This window comes from Larus michahellis, chromosome 9, assembly GCF_964199755.1.
Source record: "Larus michahellis chromosome 9, bLarMic1.1, whole genome shotgun sequence".
Lineage (NCBI taxonomy): Eukaryota > Metazoa > Chordata > Aves > Charadriiformes > Laridae > Larus > Larus michahellis.
In genome coordinates, this window is record NC_133904.1 from 40,860,241 (window position 1) to 40,879,453 (window position 19,213).

Sequence of the window (19,213 nt, forward strand, 5' to 3'; positions counted from 1 at the left end):
TGTTTCCCAAAACAGTGCTGTGCTACCTTAGCATGTGTACAAAGAGCAGTGCGCAAATAAACAAGGGTCTGGTTTCTATGCCACTGCCATAATCCCCTCTCTGCACATCCCTGGGGCAAATCCACGCAAATCTTGCCTGCGCTGCGCAGTCTTAAGTACATGGAGAAGTGCTGTTAATATGAACAATATGGCACATGCCCAAAAAGCTGATAGGACTGTTTGTCAGGGAGAATTGCCCTTGACTGTTAAGCTTGGAATCAAATGAGACAGGAGAGGGAAAACCCAATAACCAGAATGAGACCCTGGTTTAGTTGTCTTAGTTTTGAGCTGGAGCTGCTTCAATGTCAACATTCTTTTGCGATGAGCAATTAGTGCTCCTGCCCTTTTCTCGCTTGTCTGTTCCTTTTTCCACTGCGTATTTTGATTTGCTCTTTTGAATTACCTTCAGGGGTTTTTAATATCTTTTCATACTGAGGAGCCTGAGACTGACTGGGGACAGATTTCTCTCCCCAGCCTGGACTGCGTGAGGAATACACAACTGAGTTCTTTCATGCTTAGAGCCCTCAGAGATCTGCACACTGAGGACTGCAGATTTCAGCCCTGAGATTAGTCAGGGTCAGGAACGCAGAAAAGGGAGATGACATGCCCTATGGTGTGAGCAATTAGTCACTGTGGCCCAGGTCACACTCTTGTTCCTAGAAGCAGTTCTGATTTCAGAAGGGTCCTTGACACCAAGCACATTAATATGGAAAAGCGTTGGTACCGTCCTTGTCAGTTAAGGACACAGAAAGGCACAGAAAACTCCTTGAAAGACATAGGTCAGTGTTTGGGTAGGCCTTGGGAAGATATTAGGAGGCCTCTCTCTCCTGTAGAAAAATAGCTATTTTCTTTACTCTGTAACTTCTCCAGTTGTCCTTAATAATTCATTTCAGTATTTAGATCATAACTATCTCTAACAATCCATGAATTTCACAAGCTGTAGCTTAATTGTATCTTGTTTACTAGTGGCTGGCAATACATTAGCCTTTTTCTTTCACAGGTGACTCTTTTAAACCCAAGCTCTGTAATTTGCACTAATCATGACTTGGTTTCTTTTTTTTTTTTTTTTTTTTTTTTGTTACATCATTGTCATCATTATTAGCTCTTAAATGTGTGCTGTTTTACAGTTAGCTGCTGTTTGGCTGCATGGTGCATGAGGCACATTGTCCTGGTAAGCGTCATTAACTAATATAGACCTCACAGTGGGATCAGTTACAGTTCCTAAAAAAGCAGACCCCATGCAAGTCCAGAAGCCTATAAGTATTACCTCTGTCTTCCTCTGCTTTCACCCTTACTATACATGCTCTACCAGTCTCTCTTTACATAGGCAGTTGTAGAAAAAGGATGCAATTAAGTTTGTCTTTAAAGAGTCTGCGAAGTAAAATGCAGAGAGACTCAGTATTAGGACATGAAACGTAGAAAAATAAGGATTAGGTCCTCTTCCTTTTAAACCTTCCCAGCACTTTGTTGGCTCCGTTTTCTTTATTTATTTAGAAATAAATTATATTCTTTAATCACATAGGCCATGTTGATACTATGGCAACAATTGCTATGGAGATGTGGTGCTGATGGTGGAGCCCAGCTAGCCATGAAAATGTCTTTTCCCTTTTTCCTCCTTCCCTCCCACCCCTCCAAGTTGTAGTGTTAACTTCTAGTTACAGTGGAGGTGAAGGTGGATTCAAGAGTAGTTTTTATCCTCACCCTTCATGTACTAACAGATGGTAAAATCTGCCAAACCTAGAGCTTTCCTTTGTCCCAAAGCACCAGAGAATCACCAAGCTCTGTGTGTGTATGAGTGTGTGTGTATGTATGTATGAGGGGGCATTAAAGAAGCTACTGAAGAGTAACCAGATCAATATTCATCTGCTGACTGATGATAGCTGATTATCCAAAACCACAAAAAAATGATGGACTGAACATTTAGCAGGTAGTGAAGGCTCTGAAGATGGACTGAGAGACTTTATGACATTTTTAACAGTCAAATGGGTCACCCATGGATTGGATATTGAGTTGTAGCAGACAGACACAGACCCGCACTCCTGGGAGCCATGCCAAGCATGCCCACAGTTAGGGTAAGGCTAGTGGAAGAGGAGGACTGTATTCCAGACGTGTCCAGAAAGCCTGCTGGAGCACTTTCCCCCTGAATAAGACCAGCATCCGAGTTTCCAATGAGTTTTGCCAAGGCGAGGAGAGTTCCCACTGGAGCAGAGCCCTGTCAGTGGTGTTATGCTGTGAGTCTGCTCTGCTCGGGTTGCTGTGAGTCTGTCCAGAGTGTCTCTGCCTTCATGTGAGCAAGGATGTAAGGTGGCCACATAGTCACAGGCAGGCTTGTGGAACAGGTGAGATTGCCTGAAAGGGTTAACAAACCTCGCCATAAGCAAGTGTTTGCAGTGCAAAGTGCCAGCATCTATTGTAAAGTGAAGACTCATTTAGACAAAGACATGTAAGAAATGCACCTGCCTGGCAGGAGAGCAGCATCCTCATTAGTGTTATTAGTTAAACTGCTAATGACAGTGGTCTACTTATAGCTAGGTTGAGTGTGTTTAATTGAGCTTTCTTAATTTGCTGTTGATTCTCTGGTGAGAGGAAAAAGAAAGCTCCCACAGGAATGTCTTGCTTTTTGACAGGGCAGCAATACTTATTATTCAAGGCAAGGGTGACAGCACCCCAGGCTGAGGTGCGCAGGTCTCTCGGAGAAGGGAGCTGTTGGAACAGCAGCACTTATCTATAAAACACCCTAAAAACTCAGCCTCAGGGCCACCCTTCCCTGCAGATAAAGCTAGGACTTACATTCTCTCCAGGATACAGTCCAAACTAACTTATGGTCTGCCCTTAAATAGGAAAAAGCTGATTCCAGGTTTCCTTCCCTCTTAGCTCCGCCAAGGGAAATGGAAAAGCAAGTAAACATTACGCTGTCAGTGAGAGGCATTTGAATTTAATTTCAATGGGACGTTCCACTTAACAGAAGAGCTTCAGAAGGGTCTTGCACTGACTCGAACTGGAGCTTGTAGTCGTCTTGAGCAGTCCAGTTGAATGAATGTCTCTGCTGCCAACGCTAACTGTAAAACAATGAAAAGAACAATTCTCTGCTTATCCGGCTCCGAATGTGGAGAAATAAGCTCAAAGAATAACAGTGTTCATTCTGGTGCTGAGTACGAAGGCACGGCTAAAGTGCAGTTAGAGTGAACATTACTGATTTTTGTTGGTTTTGGATTGCTTTTGGCAGTCCTCATAACTGTAGGCTGTTGTGTGCTGCGCTTTGAATCAAATGAAGTTCTTTGTTCCCACTATACAAATGCAGACAGTGCCTTTTTCAATGGGTGTTTGTCCTTGCTAAATTAAATATGTATATATGGTACTTTTCCAGAATTCAGAAAAATACTCTCCATATTGATCCATAAAGTATTGCAGGGCTCCACTGTTTTGCAAGGATACAAACAAGTCACAGTTGATGAGTCCTGTAGCTTGCAAAACTGTGGAAGGATTGTTTTAGAAAATAATTCGGTACATCCCACTGCTGAGCGTGTGGGGATGTATGCATGTGTGTGTCTGCATAAAGCATGTTTTGTAATCAAATTAAACCTTATTAACACTTAGCAACATTTCTTTGTGTGTGTGTGTGTTAGGAAGCATTTGTATTCTTATTTTGGTTTTTGTCATTAATCCATAAAACCATTAATCTGCCTTTTTCTTTCATTTTCAGTTCGGGTTTCCTGTAGAACCTTTCCCTTCACACCAGAAGCGAATGCCCCCACATTCGGTTAACCCGCAGCTATGCCATTGTGCCTGTTTGCTCACCTTTACTCATTGCTCCCTTCCTGCGCTCACCATCTTGTTTTAAGCAAGAGTCCGCGCCCTTGGCTGTTCTGGGTTATGGTTGTTCTTGTGAAGAACTCAGCAATAGCCTACATGGAACTGGCAAGAGATGCTCATTGCTGATACCTCTTCCCCGAGCGCTCGTAGGGCTAGTGTCCCCTCTTCTCAGTTGTTCGGCTTTTTGTCTCTCCCTCCATCTTGCGCGAGGGCTGCATGGTAAGAGAGCACGGCTGCACGGTGGTGTGCATTCAGCCCCCGTCCTGGGACCGCTGTGAATGCAATGCCGTGCTGCCGTGGGGTGGGACGGGCTGTCTCGAGAGACTGGCTGCCCCTCTCCCCTTTTTAATTTGCTGTATCTAACCCCTCATTACCCCCCTGCACTGCCATCTGTGACTCAAATAATTTTAAAGGACTTTTTGCAAAACTTGACATCCTCACAGGCGTGGGCCTGAGTCCAAACCTCTAGTCCCCAGGCTTGGGGGATTCTCAAACTTGGATCCACGGTTTGCAACTAAGTGTTCTCTGAATGCTGCAGGGGTCACGAAGGATCTCTTGCCTTGTCTCCCTCTCAGTGTGCTGGCCTGGATGCACATCCTGGATCCAATCTCAGGGAAAGCTGGTCACCTTGCTGTACATATCAGTGTTTGTGAAGAAAGATGATGATGTTTCTTTGACTTTCTTCTCAGTGATTCCAACAATTTCTGGTTTTAATGCAAAAAGTATTACCTTTATTTTTATTTTTTTTTTTGGCATCTGTTTAGAAGTGTACGGATGCTGGCAGGTTGCTTCTCATATTTTCTATTCAGCAAAAGCCTTGTTTTACTGCAAGATTTGCACTAAAAAGGAGGGTGTTTTGCTCACTGAGGCCAGGAGTTCATTCTGGCCAAGTGCAAATGTGGTTTGCCTGCAGGTGTCTTCTCTGTGTATTTCCGGATGAGTTTTGTTTTTAAATAAAGACTTCATCAGACGGTGAATTCTGGTTAACATTTACTTCTTTTGTTTTTTGTTTTCTTTGCCCTTCTTTTACAGTAACCCATGGCTCTGTACTGAGTAATTACCCCTGAATACAATGGGCTGGAATGGACCTTCATTTACTTGTTAAATCGGAGGGTCTAATAAAACGTGACAGCATTTCAGCTGTTGCCTTTCCATGGTGTTACCCTTTCTCTCTCCTATATCCTCAGTGTGATTCTGTCTTTACTATGTACTGGTGGTTAATGCTTTTATTAAAAAATGTAAAATTAGTCCTAAACAAGGTTTTGGATGCTGCCACTTTAAATCCTACAATTTTTTTTCCCCCTGCAATTAATGGATTCCCCTTCCTCCTGGTCCCTCTCCACCCAGATAAATAAGGGATGTGGAAATAAGTTCTGTGAGTTATTTTTGCTGGCGAAATAACAACGCAGTTTAAATGTATTTATTGGTGACATTAAAATGTCAACAGGACCTTAGTTTAATTATCGCATAGCTGAGAGATAAAAAACTCTTTTCTCTTTATACTTGGTGTCATTTTCATGACATCATCTATCTTTTTTTAATTTGCTTTTATTTTTTCTTTTGCTTAATTCATGTTACCTGAAGACCTCATTTCCATTTCAGACTTGCTTATTATGACCCTGATCCTTCAGTCATGCTGTGTGCAGGCTAAATTCTGTGTGCAGGCTAATGTGGGTGAATCCACACGTCCTGACCCCACTGAAAGATCAGGATGCATGCTGCCAAAACAGTTTCAACAAAAACCCTTCAAATCCTGGGTTTTTGCAAGATAAGCACACCTCAGATCTAGCCATGGTAGGTAATGCTGGTTTTAGTGCAAGCTGCTGCTGAGAATTCTACTAAAATGATGCTAAAGCCTCACGAACATTAGTCTGCTCACGGCAGCAGCCAACCTTGCGCAGTAACGCAAACGACGGTCTGGCCTCTGGTTCCAGCAATCAAGGCAGTTAAAACTCTTGATTGCAATGTATTTTCTTAGGTATTCTGTTTCACCATAAATACAATTTTATTTCCCATAAAAGTCTCTTGACTGTTTTGTGGGGGATTCTTTTTAAGCAAGTTACAATAATTTGAATATTTACTTCTTCCTCTATCGTCGAATGTTGCCTGCTCCCAAAACCTGGCAATACCAGTCTGTCAGTGATTTCTAGATTATCTCCTAAAAGAACCACTTAATGTGGCTTTTTTTAACCATACTGCAGGTTACTGGCTGTTCTTCCTGACCATTTGCCTTAGTAGAAAGTTATTTAAAGTTCTGTAAAGTCTTTTTAAAGACTTTAAAGAAAAAATGGTTTTACTTGTGTGATTTCCTTGAGGTACCACAAGGAGGTTCCATCGCTCCTCTGTCAGCTGTTTTCATGTTGCATCTCTTTTTTCCTGCTTTTTGAATGTCTCTCTTTTTTGCTAATCTTCTGTTTTTTTCTCTTTTTTCCCCTTTTCTCTCTCTGTAGCTTTTTTTAATCTGTCTTCGCCAGCTGCACTGGGTCTGAGGGAGAAGACTGCCACTTCTAGAAGAGTTTAAGGGTCTTATGCCTAGGGAGGGGGGGAACAAATCTTCAGTGTTAGTGTCTTGGAAAGAAGCTCTTTTACTGACTTGCATGGTATCTAAAATTGAAGTGTCTTGTAATTTGTGTGACAAGACAGGGTAATACGGGGGAACTGATTGTTTACCAGGAATTTTGAAGAGCAACAGAAATGTGATGTTTGGACTAATGATGTAGCGAATACATTTTCAAACGTTATGGGCATATTTTTTTTTTCTAATTTTGTCTTTAATAATATAAATGTCATGGGCTTCCATGAGGTGTTGAAGCCTAAGGAGTATTTTCAATATGCTGTTGTCTGATTGGTTTTGGAAACTGTGCATTCAGAGTCAAAGGAAATATAAACACGGTGCAATTTGCTCTGTTGGCAGCCACCAAATATTTAATTTTAACAAAGAAATAAAGTAAGAAGAACTGTGTGTTTTCATTGGTGTCCTCCTGTGTCTCACCACCTTATTAAACAAGCTCCATCAGCTGGTGGATGTGGGTCAAGTGGTACTTTTTTTCTTTTTTCCTAACTAAACCTCCTCTTGTTCTTTAAAGTTAGAAAAAAGTTGTCAGTATCAGGAGGGAGAGGCGATGCTGACAGCTGCCAGAATGATAATGATAATGATAATAATAGCTATCCATTGCAGTCCCTGGTGAGTAGGGTGCGGTGTCCTTTGTGCGCGGGAGCCAGCCCTCGCGCTTCCTGCTCTTCCGTGCTGCCCCGCTCGGCTCCATGCGCGCCTCCCCAGCCACCATCTTCTCCCCTTTCTACCGACGGACGTGCGCCAGAACGGCACCCGGTGATGTATTTACAACAGACACTGAAGAGCCAGCACTGTTTAGCCTGACACCTTTCTAACTTTAATGTAAAATTTTAAATAAAAAATATGAAAGCCTGCGTGCGTGCTGCTGTTTGGTGCTTGTGGGGCTGATGGAGCTCTTGGGCCACGGCAAGCTGTGCTGGGCCTGGCGCGGGGGACCACGGAGCTTTGGGTGGTCACTGAAAGGGAAAACTCGGCGCCTTCGGGGCGGGGGTGGGGTTCTGGCGGCGCTTTCCCTCGCCCCTGGGGCAGAAGTAGCCCCGCGGCCCTGTCCCCCCGCCGGCCGGTACCACGGCCGTTCTCAGCAGTGCCGGGGGAGGCCAGGCCTGCGCCCTCGGGGAGAGAGGGGAGGCCTCGGGCTCCTCCATCCGCTGCCCGGCGGGGAAGCGCTGCCGGGGCGGCTCCCAGAGCGGCCGTGCTGGCGGGCTGCTTCTCTCCCCCGGTTTACCGGAGGCCTCGGCTGCGGCTCGGCCCCGCCGCGCTGCTCCCGCCGCCGCCGCTAGGGGGCGCTGTGTCGGCCGGCCGGCGGCGGCGTTTTCTCGCCGCTTCTCGCGCACTCGTGACGTCCTGCGCCACGTGACGCGGCGCCGGCCGGGCGGCTCCGCGCGAGCGAGGAGAGAGACCGGCGCGGGGGGGAGGGGAGGCGCGAGCTCCCACCGCACCGGCACCAGTACCAGCGGGGGCGGGGGCCGGGGCCGGGGCCGGCAGGGCTAAGGCCGGGCTGGGCCGGCGCTCCCCGGCGGCCCGCAGCGAGCCGCGGCCTTGTCCGCACGTGGGGCCTGGCGGCCACCGGCGAGGACGGCCCCTCAGCGAGGCGGGATCTCCCGCCGGGCCGCTGCTCGCCATGCCGCCGCCGCCGCCGGAGCCGGAGGCGGTGCCCGAGTCGGTGCTGGAGCAGTGGCGGCAGTACAACGAGACCGAGCGGCAGTGGGGGCTGCGCCGCCGCTTCATCCTCCGCCACCTCCACGGCTACCCCGGCGCCGCCATAGACCAGCTCCTCTCGCTCTCCGTCCTCTGGACCAACCACGTCTTCATGGGCTGCAGGTGAGGCCCGCCGGGACATCCCCGGCACCGCGCGGCCGCCTCTCGGCAGAGGGGGGGGGCCCTGAGGCGGGCCCCGGGGCATGGGGCGGGCCCGGGGGCGTGGGGAGGCCCAGAGGAGGCCCGGGGGTGTGGGGAGACCCTGAGGCGGGCCCGGGCCCAGAGGCGGCCGGCCGGGGTGGCGGCTCCGGCCGCTCGGCCCCGCTGCCTGCCGGGGCCTTTCGCTCGCTGTCAGGCCTGGGGTGCCCCAGGGTGTCAGCCGGGCTCGGGAGGGCCCGGCCCGCCGGCAGGAGCCGGGGTGGAAGTTGGAAGCCGCCGCCCGGAGCGGGGCCGGGTTCCCCCCGCCGTTCCGGGCAGTTTTCTTTGCTGGAACGTTCGTGTGTTTGTATGCGGACGGGAGCAAGCTGCTTAAGAAAGTAGTTCTTGATGTCCCATCCCTGAGGACTCGTTCAGCATGTTGCTATTGTGCTTTATAATTTAAGTGAGGAGAAAGTATCCCTCTAAGCGTAAGGCAGCCCGTACGGTCCCCTTAAACCTCCGTTTTTCTGAGAGAAGTCGGCCCGGTGAATGGAGGAGGTTTCCCTTGATCAGGATTACTCTTGCAGAAACCACCGTACCGTACCGAGCGGGGCTGTGGAGATCTGCACAAACGTCAGCCGCATCCCCACTGATGCTTTTGATGTTGCAATTATTTTTAACCGGACACAAGGCTTTAAAGACAGAAGCAACTGCTTAACCACTAACTTCAGCAAATTGTGCAGCAACAGAGGAGCTTGTAAACACTGAAGGGCATATAGTTTGACTTTTACTCATGTTACTATCTCAAAGCCTTGTCGGGGAATATTTCGTGTCATTTGTAGAGCTGAGTCAAGATCTTTAAATGTAGATCTGCATGTTTTCTTATTTCTTCCTCGTCCAAGTAATAAACTATTCTGCTCTGCAAGCGTCAAAATTGAATGTAGTTTTAAAACAGCTTCAAATTCCAAAGCTTGAGGGGTGTGCTAAAATTGAATGTAACTTCTTAAAATGTAGTCATTTTGGTCCATTAGCTCATTTTAATGTGTTTATGTGCTGTCTGAACGGAGGTCTGTCTTTGTGATAGTGCTTTTGGGAATCAATGCAATAATATAGTTATAGGGTGCTGATAACAGAAGTGAAGAGCTATGTGGCAAGATCTCAAATCCTAAAAAGTGATGCAATTTAAGCCTGTAAGTGCACATACTTTCCCCGATGAACATCGCTACCTGCAGCTCTCAGGGGAGATGTGAGCAATAGATTTAGGCATGATGCAGTGCAGAGCCATTATCAGTGAGGATGTTTCCCCAAAGCTCATATTGTGCATGAACGTGAACTCAGCGCACGGGCACAGCAAACACCCTGCGCTGTTAAGAGCAATTGGCAGCTTTACTTAGAGTTGTCTGGGGAAGGGAGGGGACCCACAGCTTTCTCTGGAACTGCCTTTTGCTACTTGGGAAGAGCTGTTGTTGCTGTATCAAGTGAATAACTTCAAAGTCTGGGGGATTTTTGTTGTTTTAAGTTTGTTGGTTGGTTTTTGGTTTGGTGATTTTTGGTGGGTTTTTTGTTTGTATTTTTTTTTTTAAACTTTGGTCACTTGCTAGGGGAAGACAGCCTGTTTGTCAGAGTAAATACAGATGAGAGTCTTTGCTGATGAAGTCTGAGGAAGTGTTCTGGGGGATGATCTGGAGAATGTCCATAAGGCTTAGAAAACATGGTCTGTGAGGAAGGCGTTAAGTAACAGGATTCATTTAGTTTAGGGTTGGTTGAGAGAAGATGCATGTGTTCTCAGATATGTTAAAGGTGGCTGCAAAATGGGGAGGGGTGAGGCAAGGGGAGGCATTATGCTCCAGAGCTACTGGTATCAGGATAAGAGGTAACATATTTGTCGCAGCAGGGAGTCTTTAGTTAGGCATTGGAGGCTTGGGATTCCTCTGCCTCCATTTGCAGTCTCCACAGCTTGGCAATTCTAAGGCCAGGGTAGACAAACACATTTGGGACTGGCTGATCATCCCCTGGGCAGAAATTGGAGCCCCAAACACTTCCATCCTTTGTGAAGAGGAGTGACACACTCATGTCAAATCGAACACTGTTATTGCACCCTGCTGGCAAAGAGCATCATCCTTCATGTTCCCATCACAGGTAGCGTACTCTCCTCCCTGTAAACCAGAGGGAGGAATAGAGATTCCCACCCCTCTCCCTTCTGGCTGCAGGAGGATGAGGGTATCACCACTGTCTCCCTTTGATGCCTCTTGGCATTTTCTCCCTGTGCACAGTCCACTGCCTCCCTGGTGGGGGCTGAGCTCTGCTGGGTACCTGCAGTGAAGCAGGGACTGCAGTAGTCTGTGTTCAGAGTTCTCGCACAGTAATTTAAATGGATCTAACTTCTGCCTGGCCCTCTAAATCAGGAACAGGAACTCCACTCTCCGCTTGTTGAGTGGAGAGTGAATACATTTCCAGAGCCCTCGGAACGGTAGTATTTAAAAGCTGGTGCAAGTTATCGCAGCATTATCTGTTGGGACAGTTGTGGCCTTTTGTCCGTGGGCAGTGACCTGATGCTTTTTGACTTTTGAAGGTGAGCACACCATGGAACAGATGCAAGATTGCTTTTTCTCCTTTCTGAACCACAGTGCAAAGCTGTCAGAGGCTAGTTTCAGGCCGTGTTTGTAGGTTCTCCTTGGTTAGAAAGGTTTGAGTTTTTTTCTTGTTCAGCTTCAGCGTGCAGATAGCTTGAAAACATGTGACAGATCCCTGGAGGAAAGGAAAACTTAAATGGTCCGGGATGTAAGGCCAAGAAGGATGGGGTTGTACAGTGCATGTCCTGCCTGTGTGCAACTGCGAGCGTGCTGCAGCAGGGCCAGGGTGTGTGCAGAGCTAGTTACAGCTACCTCACCTCTGTCGCAGCTCAGGGATTTAAAACATTTCAGTTACAGCTACCAAGCTGGAAATTAGTATGGCTTTTTAAAGAGTGGTCGATAAAAGCTGAGCAGTGCCTTTGCCATCTGACATCTGCGATTTCAGTATTGGTGACGTGCTGTCTGTGGCTGCTGACCCAGACGAGACTTCAGTGCCTGTCGGTCGCTCCTGGGCTTAGTTCACTGAAGCTGCGATGCCCATGGAGACTTCTCCTCCTCCACACCCCAGTGTTCCTAGCAGCTCTGCCAAATGTTGTATTTTGACAGATAATGCATTTAAATTTAAGTTTCAAGCACCATCATTTTGGTGTCTGCACGGTTTGTTATTCACAAATGGGTTCCCTTAGAGCCAGGTAGCTTGTTAGCTGGTGTGCAGGCTGTCTGCAGGCACTGAACTAGCTATGGCATGATGACAGTGGTCAGGTCCCGTGTTAATACTCCAGCAAAATCAGGAGGAGCGTCTCCCTTGAAGCAGGTACGGTGTCTCAGGCAGCTTTAGTTCTTGTTTTGCATTATAAAAGCTTGTATGTGCATGTGTGTGTGTTGCCCCTATGGGACCAGTTCTAAAGTGGTTTGCTGTTGAATCCACACAGATATGGCATGCAGGTCATGGAGAAGGTTCTCAAGATGGCTGAAGGCATTGATATTGGGGAAATGAGGACGTACGAGTTGGTCCCTAGCAGGAAGCTAAAAAGATACCACTCTCCATCTGACAGTAAGTATACCTGCTGGTGTGTCAAAGGAGACGCTTTTCCCTGTTGCTGTTTGGTGGGCATTAGTGGGAGCATGAGGAGAGCAGCATGCCACGGGGCTGCCTCTGAAAGAGCCAGCACAGCAAACTGAAAAGAAGCGACCATCATGTAGTCTGGTAGACTACAGCCATTTCACCTCCTCGGCTATGTTGTGGGGTGTATGTCATTCATGCAGGGCTCTCTCTTTGCTTAAGAAAATAGCATTTTTTGTTGAAATTACCAGGTAATTGATTTTCCCTAGTGATAGTGTTAGGGAATTGAATCTATGAAATGAAATATCTGTCTGCCCTTCCTCACTATGCTGAGGGGTGGTGTTCCAACGTGAGAAGGTACACGTGCATGGAGATGTGAAGTTCAGCTCATTGATGTTGAGTTTGGACCTGCCTGGAGCACTGGGGGGGTGTGGGGGGGAGGTGGTTAATTTTTTTTTTTCTCTTTTTTTTATTTTTTTATTTTTTTTCTTCCCTCGTCTCTCTATGGGGCCTGTAAGAGTCCTGCATGTGTCAGCCCAGTCCTATGGTCTCAGGGATCAATGTTGCAGCTGTAGCTGTTCCAGTGGAGAAAATGCAGCAGGCAGAGAGGGCTGGCAGTTCAAGGGCTCCATCCGCTGGCTCCTCTCCAGCACCTTCAGAGCTCCCTGCCCTCTCTCCAGAAGGAACGGCAGGGGAATTGCTCACGCACGCAGGTGTGAGCAGGCAGGCCCTTGCTTTGTGAGGCGGCATCAGTCAGTAGTTTGGCTGTTGAAAGCACAAATGGTCAGACAGCACAGGACTCGTCTAGAAGTGGATGTAATCCCTAGCTCTGCCAAAGTTTCTTCCCTTCCTTTGACACCCAGCAGTCTTTCTGTGCTTCCGTGGACTGGCTGCAAAACTGACAAAAATACTGCTTTTCTCCCGTGTTTTGTCTGTCAGGCAGCAGCTCCGAGGGGAAAGGTTCTCTATTGCATGTTACACAGACAGCACAGAGCTGTTCTGCTGGTGAGAGCCGTTAGGTGCTGCTGCAGTGCAATCATCAAAATACCAAACTGAGCAAGAAATGTAAACCTTGCCATAATTCATCAAAACTGACGACTGAGGGATTTAACACATGTGTAAGAGCTTTGTCACCTGGTTTAAATATGGAGGCCTGTTTATTCTGTATGCGAAGTGGTTTTTTTTCATCTGCAGTGAACTGGGCTATGATAAATACGCTGTGGTAGTGTGATGTCTAGACAGATGTGTTGCCTGACCTATATTATATTTGCACACATTGGCATTGGAGTAGGCAGCTCATTCCAAGGTGCTGAGGTGGCCTTTTGCTCCTCTGATGAAATTACAAAGTACCACTTCAGAGTGTGGGGGCTAAATCTTTCACAGGAGAAGTCTTGTATAACCATCTTTCAGATGTAATGTATTTGCTTATCAGCTGTTTGATTATCATTTTCTGTGGTAGCTTTCTATATCAGGATATTCTGCCTCATTTGCATTTCTTCTGCTTAAGAAACAAGGGGTCTCCCAGTAATGTATAATCCCGCCCCCCCCAGCCACTGCAGCTGTCATCCAGGGCTCGGGCAGATTTCTCCATGTTTGGTATCCTTTACCCGAGGGTAGTTATATTTACAGAAAATAACATTATTAACAGCCCTGTGTGTTTTGGAAGGGAGGGTTCAATATCACTGTGTTCCTCCACCAAATGAGAAGACCTGAAGATAAAGTAGTTTATCTGGGATCATCCCACAGCCCTGCGGCAGAGTCAGAGCTGAGGCTGTAGTCCCACTCTGGTGTTCTGTCTTAGCGGTTGTAGTTTTTACTTGGTTTAGTAGCTTTGAATGGCTTAACTTCAGAAATGACTGGATGGGTTCAGTGGGCAACGCTGGCAGGGCAGAGCAAGTGATTCAGACCTAAAATGTGTGTAACCAAGTATGTAGAGATTTTTGTATGGTGGTTGTGGAGCTGGAGATACCACTGTAGTGACCTGCACAATAATGAATGGTCTTACTTGACCAATTGTGAACGTCTTTGTAAGGAAGGAAGCCTCTTAGTTTGTGGCTAAGAAGTAGGAATCCTGTGTTCAGAGCCTGCAGTCTCCTTCTGGAGATGACTCTGTGAAAACATTGTCTCCCTGTCACAGCACATATTGGTAATCTTGTCATTTTCTTCCACCCCTATAGCTCCAGAGCCAGAAGAGATTCCTGAGCCGCCCAAAAAGATGGTCCCCAGGTTCCGGGTGCGACCACGTTTTGAACCGATACACTTTGTCACCAGTGCTGAGAAGGTTGACAAGAAGGAAGATTCTATGGATAACCAAACACAGGAGGTGAACCAGGAGGCACACACAAACAGCATAGTGCAGCCAGCTGAAAACTGTACGAATTCTTTTGTGAGTGCACGGGAGACGGATCCCCAGCTCTCCAACTCAGCTGGGTTTGGCTTTGCAGGCCAGGCAGCAGCAGCCCAGAAGGCTGTGAATAGTATGGACTCCACCACGAGCAGCATGTCGCAGGTTTCTGCTTCTCCTTCAACTGCCCAGTCTGCATCAGAGACTTTCCCTCCATCAGCTATAATGCTGAAGCAGAGTTTTATTGAGAAACTGTCAGCAGCTGTCTGGAAAAATCTTACTAACCCAGATGCAAACACTGGGACTGATAAAATTAACTATACGTATCTTTTGACACGTTCAATTCAGGCATGCAAGACAAATCCTGAATATATTTATGTTCCTCTGAAAGAAATTGCCCCTGCTGACCTCCCCAAGAGCAAGAAGCTCCTAACAGATGGCTTCGCATGTGAAGTGCGATGTCAGAATGTCTACCTGGCCACCGGTTACGCCGGCAGCAAAAACGGATCCAGGGATCGCGCCGCAGAGCTGGCAGTCAAGCTGCTGAAGAAGTCTGTGGAAGTTCGAGTTGTTCAGCGGAAGTTCAAGCACACCTATCATGAAGACTTGGTGGTGTGCGAGGCAAGCGTGAGTCGCCCAGATTTCCCTCCTGCTCTTAAACCTCACGAGGAGTTTGTAGTTGCCAACAGGGACTGTGTCCCGATGCAGCCTGGTACTGAATCCGTGAAAGGTTCCACTAATACCAACAAACACTGGACTAGTTTTGTCCTCACAGAGAATGCCAGCGATGCAATAGGAATACTTAACAATTCTGCCTCATATAACAAAATGTCTGTTGAATATAAATATGAATTAATGCCCAACCGCTCGTGGCGTTGTCAGGTGTATCTACAAGATCACTGCCTAGCTGAGGGATTTGGCACAAAGAAGACCAGCAAGCACGCAGCAGCCGAGGAGGCATTGAAAATTCTGCAGAAGATGCAGTCAAATATAGCAGCCATCAAGGTGACCCAAGTTCAGAAAGTGGGCTGCTCGTCGCGGGGCTCTGGAAGGAAGAAGGACCTGAAGGACCTCGTGATTTATGAGAACTCCAGCAATCCAGTGTGTACGCTGAACGACACCGCCCAGTTCAACAAGATGACGGTGGAGTATGTCTTTGAAAGGATGACCGGCATGCGATGGAAATGCAAGGTGCTGCTTGAAGACGAATTCATCGCAGAAGCAGTTGGAGTGAAGAAATCTGTCAAGCATGAGGCAGCAGAGGAAGCTGTGAAAATCCTCAAAAAGACTCAGCCAACTGTTGTTAATAACCTGAAGAAAGGCACCGTCGAAGATGTCATCTCCAGAAATGAGATTCGGGGTCGATCAGCAGAAGAGGCTTTCAAACAGAAGATCAAAGAAGACAACATTGGGAATCAAATTTTAAGAAAGATGGGCTGGACAGGCGGTGGCCTAGGGAAAGATGGTGAAGGGATTAGAGAGCCAATTTCAGTGAAGGAGCAGTTTAAAAGGGAAGGACTCGGGCTTGATGTAGAAAGGGTGAACAAAATTGCTAAAAGAGATATTGAAGAGATCATTCGAAACTATGCACGCTCAGAAAGTCACATTGACTTGACTTTCTCTAGAGAACTGAACATGGACGAGCGGAAGCAGATACATCAGATCGCCCAAAAATATGGTCTTAAAAGTAAATCTCATGGGCAGGGCCACAACAGATACTTGGTGGTAAGCAGGAAGCGGCGCAAGGAAGATCTCTTAGACCAGCTGAAGCAAGAAGGCCAGGTTGGGCATTACGAGCTTATTATGCCTCAGGCAAACTGAGGTCAGGTGTCCCATTTGACCGGAGACTGAGCTTCCTGGATATTCAATTGAAGAAAGAGATGCTGCATTTTTCTTGTTGTGGGTTATATTAACGTTAAAGTCTTTCACTTCGTTAATATAATTTCTAAAATGTTGTTAGACGTTTAGAACCAACCAAGTTCTGTTCAAGTATATTAGCACAACCCAAAAGCAGTAGTGCTGTTACTGTATGTGTCTTTGATATTACTTGCTCCTTCACATTTTAATAGTTTTATAATAGGAAAAACCACCATGTCCAACAAGAAGGAATTTGGCATAATTTAAAATCATAGTTCCCTTATTATTCTTGACCAAGGAAGGAAAAAAAATGCCTTTTTTTTTTTTTTTTTTTTTTACAAAAAAAAGTAAAATAATAAAAAGCAAAGGAAATGCAGTCTGGGGGAGTAAACCTGTATGTAAAGTTGGTATTAATGACAATAAAAATAAAGTTTTATTTCTGGAAAAAAACAGGATTTGTCACACTTTGTAAAAAAAAAAAAAAAAAGTGTGAAAACTGCGTTTATTCTTGATAAATACATATAGTGCTCTTGTCTCTGCCATATATGTGTGTAGAGAGATGTCCTTAACCAGTTTAACAGCACGCTTTTATTCATAGATTTCTGCCTTGAGTCTCCCGTACTGAGAGTTACTGAACGCACCTTAATTGTCAGCGTATCGGACTAGGATAATTCCAGTGTGTTTTTGCCTTGACATGTGCAAATACCACGGTGAAGTGTGACATATGAAATCCGGAGGTAAACGCAGAGCCCACGCAGCAAAGATGCTCCTGTAGCTTGTGGGGACTGTTATATAACTTATTTTTTTACTTCGAATATAAGCTCTTTAATCCTGAGCAAAATCAAATCTGTGCCTAATTATTTCTGTGCTCCGTGACTGTACCTGCGCTTGTGTATATCAAGGGCGATTCACAAGTAAAGGTTGTGGTGTTGCTCTGAGGTGTGCTGTGAGTGTGGCCTCTCTCCGGGACGCCAGAGCGCTGGCTCCTTGCCGACGGGCAGGGCCGTGGGACACGGTGCTTCCCGAGCCTCGCAGGAACGCTGGCTTCGTACTTGGGAAATGTAGAAGTCAGGAATTGACCTTGGAAGAGCCAAGAGCAAGACGTGCTGAGAGATGCTGGGTTTTTCCTGTCACCAGTAGGGCCAGCTGATGATTCTTCAGCGCAAAGCCAGTCCTAATGAAATATTTTGTCTGTTCTCCTGTCGCCTTGTGTCTCAGCAATTGCTTTTGTTTTTCTGCTGCCTGTATTTGCCTCTCCATCTTTTTACATCATCCTCTGCTTTTTTCTCCCAGCTCCTGTTCTGTTTTCCTTTTAAATACTTTCAGGGCTGAGGAGAGGGTGGCTGACCTCTACTGATGAAGCAAGAATTTCCTGGCGATGTGCAGTTAGAGGCATTTTTGTCCCCACGATGTGAAAAGGAAGAGGCTGCTCTGGCAGGTAAGAGTGCGAACATTCCCTCCTCCCTGCCGGGATGGCTGCAGCACAGCTCCTGCTGGCTTGGGCTTCTGGAATACAAACATGCTGCTGCTGTCTTGGTAGAAAAATGATCTGGCAGTTAATTCTGAAAGTTTGTTGGTTGGGGTTTTTGTGTGTGTTATTCCCTCTCGCTGCTTCTGAATTCTGCTCTCCAGAACGCTGGGCTCTAGCAGATGGTGATGTAGGAGTGGAAGAAGCCTGGTACTTTCTAGGCAGATATTCCTGCAAGCAGGACTGCAGCTTCTCCACACCTTCCCCCCCCCACCCCGGCACTTGGTGATGCAGAGAAAGGCAGCAGCAAGAGCACCACTGCTGTCTTTGGGATGAAAAAAAATGCCTTTTTGGGGGGGAGGGAGCTGGACACAAAACAGGCTGAAGGTAACGGCAGCTGAGCAGGGGTAGCTGTCCCGCTGTCTGCAGGGACCTGCTTTTCCCGTCCTGGGTAGCGGCTGTGACTCAGCCCCCGTCATTGCCCCGTGCGGGACGCGGCGGTACGTGTGGTGATGGTGTTACCTGTCTGAGCCGAGGCCTTGCTGGGCCCCCCAGCCCGGTGTGTTTATGTAGCCGTGAGCTCGCTGCAGAGCCAGCGCCTGGTCTCAAATGAAGTTACTGGGTGAAGACCTGACCTAAGAGGGGTGTAAAGGTCAGGATTTGGGTTTTTTTGTTTTTTCCCCCCATCTTGGTGCAGCTCTTACTTCTGGCTGCCTTAAGAGTCAACACCATCTTTTTTTTTTAATTTTTTTTTTTTCTTAGTGACTAGCAAGAGAAATACAAAAATGAAGGGACTGATGCAAGGGTTTCTGTGCCATTAGAGCGACTTGGCCCATTCAGAAAGGGTTCTGCTTGCAATAGCTTGCAGAAATCGTGACAGCTGGGGCAGGAGCAAGGGTTAAAGCACTCCTGGTCCATTTCAGTCCACCCCATCAGCACAGGTGCTGGGGTCAGGGTTGGGTGGTTTGTTGGGGTTTTGTTTGGCACTGGTCCATAACAGTGGGTACAACTATGGCGCTCTGACTTGAGCATCTTGCAGAGGGAATGCTGAGGAAAAAACAGGATTACTGGATGCAGACTCACTCTGTCCTGCCCGTTCCATACACACCCAAGAGACTGCCACATCTAGCCCCTGAGGGCCCAGTTAAGACACTCTGTCCTCAGGAAAATGAGCAAGTATAATTCAGGTAGGACTTCAGTGCTAAAAGGCTGTTCCACGTACGACAGAAGGTTTGTTCAGGGGTATGAGCTGTTGCCACAGCAGGTATAAATCCTCATTTAGTTTTTTGAAAGAGCCTGTCAGCTTCAATCTTAGTTGTAGTGCTAAGCAGCAGTACCTGCTCTTGTTGTGTCAGTCATTTTAAATCCTGTTCTCTCCCTCAGAAGACAGGAGGAAAACAAATATGATTCCTCCATCAATTCATTACTAAGTCCATTAAGTTGCTGTAAATAAATCATTATCATAGGCGCTTTTTTTTCTTTTTGTCAACAGTTCGTTCATAAACATGACACTGTGCTGAGCTTCCTGCAAATGCTTTTTTTTTTTTTTGTTAAGACTTGTGTCTGTTTCTCCATTGCTCTGCTAGTTGATCCTGGCCTGTCTCTCCTCCTTTGCCCCTCACACCGCCTCCTCCTGGCTGGAAGA

The 19,213-nt window shown here is 46.9% G+C and overlaps 2 protein-coding genes across 8 annotated transcripts in view; both read left to right on the forward strand.

Annotated features, from left to right (window-relative positions):
- The window catches only part of SEPTIN6 (septin 6), a 34,784-nt gene extending 27,503 nt beyond the window's left edge, over window positions 1-7,281 (forward strand). For 2 of the 7 annotated variants that reach the window (XM_074599622.1, XM_074599620.1), the window contains exons 10-11: window positions 1,167-1,210; window positions 3,743-4,829. In XM_074599622.1, the coding sequence (XP_074455723.1) occupies window positions 1,167-1,170 (4 nt within the window). In that variant the 3' untranslated portion in view covers window positions 1,171-1,210; window positions 3,743-4,829. Of the gene's footprint in view, window positions 1-1,141; window positions 1,211-3,742; window positions 4,830-4,884 lie in introns of those variants that run through there. The other 5 variants (XM_074599621.1, XM_074599616.1, XR_012588932.1 and 2 more) reach the window with 4 other exon arrangements.
- A 532-nt stretch (window positions 7,282-7,813) lies between these two features.
- Window positions 7,814-17,031, forward strand: NKRF (NFKB repressing factor). Its single transcript, XM_074602020.1, has 3 exons — window positions 7,814-8,248; window positions 11,769-11,890; window positions 14,077-17,031. The coding sequence occupies exons 1-3, from the start codon at window positions 8,049-8,051 to the stop codon at window positions 16,062-16,064; spliced, it is 2,310 nt and encodes a 769-aa protein (XP_074458121.1). The 5' UTR covers window positions 7,814-8,048; the 3' UTR covers window positions 16,065-17,031.
- The last annotated feature ends 2,182 nt before the right edge of the window (window positions 17,032-19,213 follow it).